This window comes from Micropterus dolomieu, linkage group LG15 (genome assembly GCF_021292245.1).
Source record: "Micropterus dolomieu isolate WLL.071019.BEF.003 ecotype Adirondacks linkage group LG15, ASM2129224v1, whole genome shotgun sequence".
Lineage (NCBI taxonomy): Eukaryota > Metazoa > Chordata > Actinopteri > Centrarchiformes > Centrarchidae > Micropterus > Micropterus dolomieu.
This window is the reverse complement of record NC_060164.1, coordinates 2,957,950-2,967,246: the sequence shown is the minus strand read 5'-3', so window position 1 is coordinate 2,967,246 and position 9,297 is coordinate 2,957,950. Positions and strand designations below refer to the sequence as shown.

The window sequence follows — 9,297 nt, the reverse complement described above, 5'->3', positions numbered from 1 at the left end:
CATTCTTTTGCGTTGTGTTTTCTACTCATTTAATCAGGGTCTTTTCTTTGATTGCAATGTAAAGGCAGGCCAAAACCAAAGTATAGTATATAGTATAGTACAGAACCACAGTTCTGTTTGTGATGCAGCAATTTTTAAATAATCCATTGGGTTTTTAAATGTTTAATTTAGCAAAAGATGTCTGAGAATTTCCTCAACACATAAGAAACCATTAATCCTGAAAAACTCAAAATCACTAAATTTGGGGAGCTATGGTTTTGACCGAACACACTACCAACAATGAAATTCTGATGAGGAAATAATTATTTCTTGTTTGTTGCCTGAAAAGTTGTCACAATTGCATATATCACGTGTAAAATGACAGCATAAAATGAATATGCCGGAAAAAATATAATAATCAGAATCAGAAATACTTTATTGATCCCCGAGGGGAAATTCTTTTGTCACAGTTGCACCTGTCAAAGGTAGATAGATAAAGAGTATATAAATATAATAGTATAAATAAAAATATAAAGACAAATATAAAGGTGTATGGGTATGTACAATATTTACATTATTAAGAATTATTATGGTGAACCAAAAAGGACTAGTGAATAAATAGCAGCAGAGAATATTGCACATTAATTATTAAACAGGTAATATTGGACAGAAAATAGATAATGAGGTCTAGTTTAATAACTGACTAAGTGTCAGACACTTAAAGGGAGGAGTTATAAAGTTTGATGACCACAGGCAGGAATGACTTCCTGTGGCGCTCTCTTATGCTTCCAAAATGCACCAGCATTTTGGAAGCATAAAGGACATGACCTCAGTGTCCTCAGTGGAAGCTACTGCTTACATGAATAATTGCTACATTAAAATATAGAAAACATGGTGGTCCATTTTTGTTGAGATAGTTGGTCATTGTTGTAAGAAACAATGCAAAAATGTGTCCTTTAATCCTGGATCACACAATCATTCCATTTTACAGTTTCTTCTGATTGCTTAGACACAATTTCAGTACACACAAACCATCTTTGAATAAGCACACAAAGCAGTAACTACGCACTGGGGTATGGTAAGGTACTCTATTGTCACAAAGTGAACAACCGCCTTCCATGGACGTCGCCGTGTTGCATCGCCATGTTTCTACAGTAGCTGAAAACAGACAAACAGCGCTACAGAGCGCGCTTTGTCACTACAATGTTCTTGTTCTACTTCTGGTAGAATTCAGGCAGTGCACATTCAGGATGAGAATATTAAGTCATAATATTGAATGTTTCAACATGTTACTTGGTTAGCTCAGTTAGTAAAGTGCAGGACTTGTAACCCATGGGTTGAGTGTTTGATCCCACCTTGGGTTTTTTTTTTCTCTCTTTAACAAATAGATTCTGCAGCGAATGTTTCTCAGATCCCTTCCCTTCTCAATGTTTGTATAAACTTTATCTAATGTGTGGTTTATAAAGGACAGTGACAGTGTTTCACACTCTTGGTTTACATTTTCCATGTTATCTGTCAGTGGCATATGGTTTTACTGAATAATTAAGCAAATATAATTTCTAAATATATCTACCTAAACAAACCTCATTTCTTGACTGGCTACTCTCTGCTGTCTCACAAGAGATACCTTTTGTGCTGTGTCAGCCACCGTAGCTGTCCTATGCTCTTTGAAAGGGTAGGGGGCAGTGGTAGACTGGACAGTTGGTTGCAGTTCGCAACCTCACTGCTAGATGCCACCAAATCTTACACACTGAACCTTTAACTTATCCATCAACTCAAGTATTGGGAGCAGTGAGCAGCCACTGTGCAGCGCCTGGGGACCAACTCCGGATCTAAGCAAAATAGAGACCACTGTTTTTTTAAAGCAGAGAACATGCATTTAGTTTGGCACACAAATGCATTGGCTACAAGAGTTAATGGTTTCAGAAATAGTGCTTCAAGAATGAAGTTTCAGCAATGAGAAATAAAACTGTAACATCAGGCGCCTTAGAGAAAAACTAGTCAATACAACTGTAACTGGATTATCGGCTGAAGTCTGGACAAGTGAGGGATACTTTGTGAGGCAACACTGCCGCCAAGTGGTAAATATGTCTTCTCAACGGTATATAGATGTGTTGGTATATAATAGAACTAATAACTATGATACTGGTAGGGGAGTTTTTACTTGTGGTGTCTTTAAAGTGTGGGCATGACAGCAATTTCTTCAACTAAAATATGTACTTACATTTTAGGATGTGCTGTATCCTAATCAATTTGGATCTAAAATAAACTGTTTTCAAAATATGGCTTTCAAAAACAAAGTGGACTCTTTGCTTAACTTGCACCACAAGACAAAACTCACGTTTTCTTAGTTAAATATTCAGGTTTGAGGTTCAATTATATTTTGGATTGACTGAGAGCATTCTGTTTGTTCAATAATAAAATTATTCCTGAGAAATACAATTTGCCTAATAATTGTGCCCGTAGTGTATTTTGGACTACAAGACAATCTACCACTTATGATTACAGATACATATCTTCTGTTTTTCCAGCGGGTTGTTAAATTACATATACTTTACACACAGCTAGTTCTCCATTGTAGCAGTTACTTATAATAGTGCCACATATGGTTGTAAGTAGGTTTGTGACATAACTGCAAGGCCTCTAGAGAAAAAAAACAACTCTTTTTGGTTCTCTCTGCTGTACTTTGTAGGTTACAAAAACTCCCATACAGGAACAATTTCCCATTAAACTCAGTTTTTCTTTTAGTTCCCCTCAAACACCCCCACCAGTGATTCACCCAATGGAATATGAAACTACACACAGGCACTTTATCAGTAACCAGAATACATTTACACAGTGAGTGTATTATTCTTACAGAAGTGGTGGTAAAGAGCCACTCAACCTTTTACAGGGCAAGGTTGTTTTTAGCTTGGATGCGGTGTGTGTGTGTTTGCGTGTGTGTGTGTGTGTGTGTGTGTGTGTGTGTGTGTGTGTGTGTGTGTGTGTGTGTGTGTGTGTGTGTGTGTGTGTGTGTAGGGGAAGGGGAAGGGGACTGTGGAGAAAGGGTGAGAGGGTTGGATAGGTGTGGCCGATTTCCCTCAAATAGTTATAGTAGTTGCTACGGCAATCTGGAGGGACCCAAACTCTCCAAGTGGCCCTTTAGTTGCTGGCATGGGTGCCCTCCCACATACACGATCTCTCCCAGTTAATGGCAGGGTTCAGAGCTACATGGCTAACCAATGAAATCATGGGACGATAACAGGGGGCTTGACACACTTTGTGCTTGTTAAAGCTTCACTTGGTTGAAAACAGACAGAATGTAAGTTCATTAGAATTTGTTTGTTTGAATTGAATATTTGTCTAACCTTCTTAAGTGTTCAGGTGTAAAGGTACGCCTGAACACTTAACATGAACACACACACCCTCACCCACTCACCCACACACACACACACACACACACACACACACACACACACACACACACATTGATGCTGGTGTTGACTGAATAAAGCAGACTGAGGAATTGTTAGACTCCAAACTAAATTTGCTGTGTTGAATATGGTGTATGCTCTTCTCCACGTCTGTTTAATGGTGCTCATGCTTGTCAGACATGCTTGTGCGTCACGGCGGGAACAGACAAGAGGTTCCTCAACACAGCATAGAGCTATACTTTAACTAACTTAAATCAGTGTAAGTAAACAACAAACATAGAGAACATGTCTGTGAAAAGTGAACATGCATAGGGATTATGCATTCATATTTGCATTAAAATTTGAAAATTAGTACTTCCACATACAGCTGCATTGAAATCCTTATGTGTGAAAAAACCTTCCCTCTGAAACATTAAAGCAAACCCTTTCCCTAACCTTAACATGCTGTATTTTTCATGTCAAAGTATTGAAGAAAGAAGAAATATAAAATGTTGAAAATTATTTTTAAATTATTTAAAGTCAAGATAAAAAAACATTTGGAGCTTTGTAGGATTTCCACTATCTTAACACCATTAAATGGACTCTACCACTGGGCCATCCTGTGGCCATTCCTCTGCTAGACACCTTACAGCACTAGGCTAACAGTCACTTGTATGTGTGGGCCAGGTAACTGCTTTGTGATCACCTCCAACCACTGTACAGCTGATACACAGTTGATAAGTGAGTTGCAGGTCGCTAGCATCAGCAGCAGTAGGAGAAGAGTAAACATGAGTACCCCTCCAAAGAGCCATCCTGAAGGGTCATGACTTTACTTTGTGAATAGTGCTGGGCAATGATATTGTGAATAATCACATAGTTATATGAAAATTGAATAATAAATTCAAAAGTAGTGTATTGCGCTCTTTTAATTTAAATCTACTGCTATATACACAAAAGCGTTTGCAAACACTTTAAACAAATAAGGTGCTTTTTACCAGCAGTATTCCCTTTCCACAGCAGCAATTAAATATTTCTTGTAAATCTCAACTTAATCATTAACATAATCAAATCAAACATAAAACCAAAGCTGTTTGCCACTGCCTTTTATCTAGCTTGTTACAAGAAGTCATCAGAGCCATCAGAGTCCAGAGCCACAATCAGAACATCATAACAGGCACGTTATAAGCAACAGGTTAACTCTGTTTTCAGGTATCAGCAGAAAAAAATTTCTTTTATCAGGGTGCAAAAAAATCTATGTTCAGTAGTAAGTGTCCCTGTTAGAGTGAGGTGAAGTAGTTGAATTGTCTTGAACTTTTTGTACGCGACGCGCAGCACAAATCATTGGAAGAGAGACTGATCCTCGCTATTTGTGAGTTTCCAGAATCTATTACTGTTTACTAAATAGTTATCAGGACATCAACAGGAGGGAATTCACATGGCAGAGCATCCCCGCAAAACTAGATGTAGGCCTGTCAGGTACAGTTATGTAGCCTATAATTTTAACTTAAGTTATGTATTCTACAGCTGTGAAGCAAACAGAAGCCGTGGCCATTGGTTACTCTCCATAGAGCCCTGCCGTTTACTCATGGAGGCTTGTCTCCCTGGCTGATCACTGGAGCAAAGGGCATCCCGCGGGCCAAGCGACTACGTTGTGATTTTCTTCCCATCATCATCATCTTCCCCAGTACTAACCAGCATACAGTGTGTAGCTATCCACTCGCTATGGAATTTGATCGTTTGTCTTGCGTTTGTTTATCTACTTCTCCCACACGCTGCATCCACCGTAGTCTGCCGAAGCCTCCCTCCACTGCTTGTCTGGGTGGGTGATTTGCAGGCTGATCAACATCCCGCCCCTCCTGTGACCCATGATTTGACTGTAGCCTATGTGTAGGCCTATTCAGAGTCAGTGAGCAACAGACTTTCAAAATAATAATAACAGAAACTGCGTTAACATGTGTTGTTGGCGTTAATTAATTAATGCGCCCAGCCCTATTTGACACATGAGCTTGACTGTTACACTGTGCAGATATATTTCTATTTTATTCCAAATACAAACCTTCATATGGCCTCTGAAGGCTGGAACAGGAACACGGAATTGTCTCATTATTGCCCATTCTAGCTGGATGCGGAAAAATAACTCTTTATAACTAAGGTTGGTGAATCCCCCACCCAGGGCAACAATGACACCATTTCACACTCACAAAACTACTTGGACAAGCCGCATGCTTTATCAGAAGTGTTTTGAAACAGTATGTTTCAGTTTGACAACAGAGACTGACGACTTCAAAGATGATGACTAACTGGCTGGTTTCTGAAATGCACATCTGGTTCATATATAAATATAGACCAGTCCACAGCCGCTTCTTGAGCCTTTCAATGGGAAGCATCCAGGACTGTAAATGAGTAGTAAATGAGACATTCCCAAACAGAGCTAACATATTTCTGCAGTCCAACTACTAATGAAAGAAATGAAAGAAAAGAAACCTGTGTAGCGTCATGAGCAGCAATATAATAAACTAAAAAGGAACTAAAACTCAAGCCTAAAACAATTGATTGAATCACAAAATGCATTGCAAAAGCACCACAGCATTCATGCAAAACAGCTTTAGCTTGAAAAAGGACTGCACTGACCCCCATCTGACTCATCTGCCTCTATCCAGCCTCCCTACTGTTCACTATAATAGATTCCTTTGTGTACTCTCATATTGCTGCTGAATCCATTTATTGTGAAGGTCAGAACATATTGTGGTATTCAAAATGGTTTTATTATGGAGGTCAAATGGACTTACCCTTTCTTCATGTGACAGCTTCAAGAAGGCACTGGACAACTGAAATCCTTAAACCCTGTGGCAGTTTACTGTTTCTCAATGCTGCTTTCAGCATGGTCTTAAAAAATAATATAACATGCTGTGTTACATCCTTGTAGTTGGACATGGCCATGTTGCCTCAATTTCGCAGCAACATTCATGTTAAATTTTTACCTCTCTGTTCATGCTGAATTGTTCTTGACAACAATACAATGTAGCTTAAGGCCAGGGGTTAAGTTTGTTGTGCAAGCATTCCCCAGGGGAGCTATTTTTCTCTTGCCACCTTCATCTATACCTCCTTAAATCATGACCTGTCTATAAATGCTTTGTTAGTATCCATGCCACCCCCGAAGCTACTGGCTTGAAGATCAGAAAAGAAGCGCTGTCATTCGCAAATTTCCTCAGACAAACACACATAATTACAGGAATTAGGCTGCTATTTTGTCATTAGCCTTCACTTTCAATGAGCCAATAATGAAAAGAGAAACAAGAGTCAGAGACAAAGACAGATGTCTTTAGAGGATTTCAAGACACTTTCTTCCCCCCACCTCCCACACATTCAATTTGCTGTTTTATTAATATTATTAATGTAGTCAAGCTTGAAGCTTTGAAGCAGAGTTTTTTCTTCTGATTGGTATTGTGTGAGCACTGATGGCTCAGCTCAGAGGAAGTCAGAGTGATTTCAAATGCACTTTGTTAGTACCATGATGAAAATGGCAGCTTGCCTTTTTAAAGCTGTGTATTTGCGAGCATGATTACGGGGTGTGTGTTCAAATAAATGAAGCCAAAACAATGACACACAATCAGGACTTCATAAGCCAGCAAAAGGCCATGGACAGATTAATAAGTGCTTTGCAGACGAACACACACACATATACACATGTACATGCAGGCCTTTTGGAATTACAGATATATGTGACACATTAGACAAGATTTTGTCCGGAACCATTCTGTATCCAAATGAGCAGAAGAAAGCAGTGATCTCACCATGTAATTTACTGTTGATTTGTGTTTGCACAAATTGAGCCTGATGTCTTTCAACATTAATAAGGGTAATATTTTACCCTTTTTTTCCTTGTCCTGACAGACATTGGCAGTGAGGAACAGCTTAGAATAGCTTTATGAAGATAGAGAAAGACGAGGGATGCTAACAGTTGGACATGTGAAGTATCCCTCGTACTGCTGCTCTTGTTGAGCCTGTGACAGTAATAACACTGCCGCGATGGGGGACTTTTAATGGCAATGAATTTGCCAGAGACGGTTTATGTGAATTCTCAGTCAACAAAGACTACAAAGACTGATAATTAATGAATGGAGATTGTAAGCTTGGACTTAAAGATGCACTCCCTGACTTTGTCACAGATGTTTTGGACTCGACAGTGTTTGCACTTTCACAGGCTAACTTAAATAAATATGTAGGTTACATTAAACATTTTCAGTCTAATTCCTAGTTTGTCTGAAAATTACTTTGCACTGACTTTCTGTGTGCGGTCGTGGTCTTGTGTCTCTTTGTGGTGGTCTTGCTTTTAGCCACTCAGCCCCTGTTTAGTATATGTTGCCCTCTTTTTCTTTTCCCTTCCGTTTGTATCTAAATTACAGGAGTGGAGTCAGGTGTGCGGGAGTCAGGTACCAGCTGCGAGCCAATCAGATTCATCTAGACCTGCTACTTATACCCAATTCATCCCTCCATTCAGCACCAGATTGTAGACTAATGTTACTAGTAAGTCATGTTTTAAGAGAGTTCTGGTTATTGCTAGGTAGTTTTGCATTTCTTGTGGTCTTTTTGCATCTCTTTGTAATACTCTGTTACATCTCTCTCTCTCCTTCATTCCCTGCCTCCACTTCTATCACATCTAAAAGAAATGCATAAAATGGCCAAAAAAGAACAAAAAAATAATTTGTCCACATGAGATCCATATTAGAGCTGCAGCAATTTTGATAATTTGTTTTTGACTACTTTTAAGAAAAAAAAGAACAAATGATTACTCAAATGTTGCAGCCTTAAACCATATCTTGTACTCACTGATTTAAAAAAAATATTTAAGGACTTTGTGGGCTCTGTAGGGTTACTCTATAAAATTGCTCCAGAATTGCACCAAATAGGATGTGTCACTTTAAATGTCTAATTCCTATCACAATTATTATAATAAAATGTAAAACCTTTATTTTTGTTTTAGCATCAGAGAGTGCAAAAATGTAACCAGTGTTTGGTGCTTCCCAGTGGACCTTTGTTCACTGCTCATCAAAATGTTGCCACTGATGGAAGAGGGCAGGACTAACACTTTATATATTAAACATTATATGCATAAATTAAAAATCTGTTTTCTGCATTCAGTCCAGAAGTTGTGAAATGCTTACTTTCATACTTCCTTATCTCTCAGCTCAATACAAACATGCTATTGGGAAGCTAATTAGGGGCCGGGCAGCTCTGGTGCTGGTCCCTCTTGTAGTTGCCAATGTTGGCAAATCTGGCCCCCTTCATTGTCTATCATTATATAACGCTGTTACATCCTGCACAACAGCAAGGATCAAATAAGAGACATCTGAAGAGGTTTGAATGCAAAGTCTTTATTGAAATTTGGATATTAGCTAGTTAAGCTTGGCATGGAAACACAGACTGGATCTTATTCTCCGCCACCTTCTCTGTTCCACAGAAGAATACGCTGTAAAAGAAGAGGAAGATGTAAAAAGAGAAGTATATTACTGAAGAGAGTGTGACTGAATATTCTGGTTTATGTCTAAATTATCTATTTGAATCTATACAAATGTGTCTAAATAGCAAACAGTTAGTCTTCTCTATTAGCACTAGTCATATCCTACTATGCTCTGATTGTTTAAAATCTGTTTGGGCTGACAAGCCAAAATGTATAAACGCAAGTAATTCCAAAAATAATAAATACATCTAGAATTAAAACATTTCTCCCATCACTATATTTGTATTTGTATTGATAGATGTATTGTAATGATATGAAAGAAAGTGGGTGACAAACCATCAGTAAATCCCATAAAGAGAAATCTTTGTACTCTACCACACCATCTCCCCCCAACCCCACCCTCCAGCTGCCCTAAACACTAGAGGGCACTAGGGGCAGTCCTATGGTGCCCTCTAGTGACCAAAG

General features: G+C 38.7%; 1 protein-coding gene across 1 annotated transcript in view; it reads right to left on the bottom strand.

Moving 5' to 3' along the window:
* Nucleotides 1-8,730: 8,730 nt before the first annotated feature.
* LOC123984463 (inactive pancreatic lipase-related protein 1-like) overlaps nucleotides 8,731-9,297 on the bottom strand; it is a gene marked incomplete at its 5' end in the record, with an annotated part of 49,653 nt that continues 49,086 nt past the window's right edge. Inside the window, one exon of the mRNA XM_046071375.1 lies at nucleotides 8,731-8,841. Within this exon, the coding sequence (XP_045927331.1) occupies nucleotides 8,772-8,841 (70 nt within the window). The remainder of the gene's footprint in view (nucleotides 8,842-9,297) is intronic.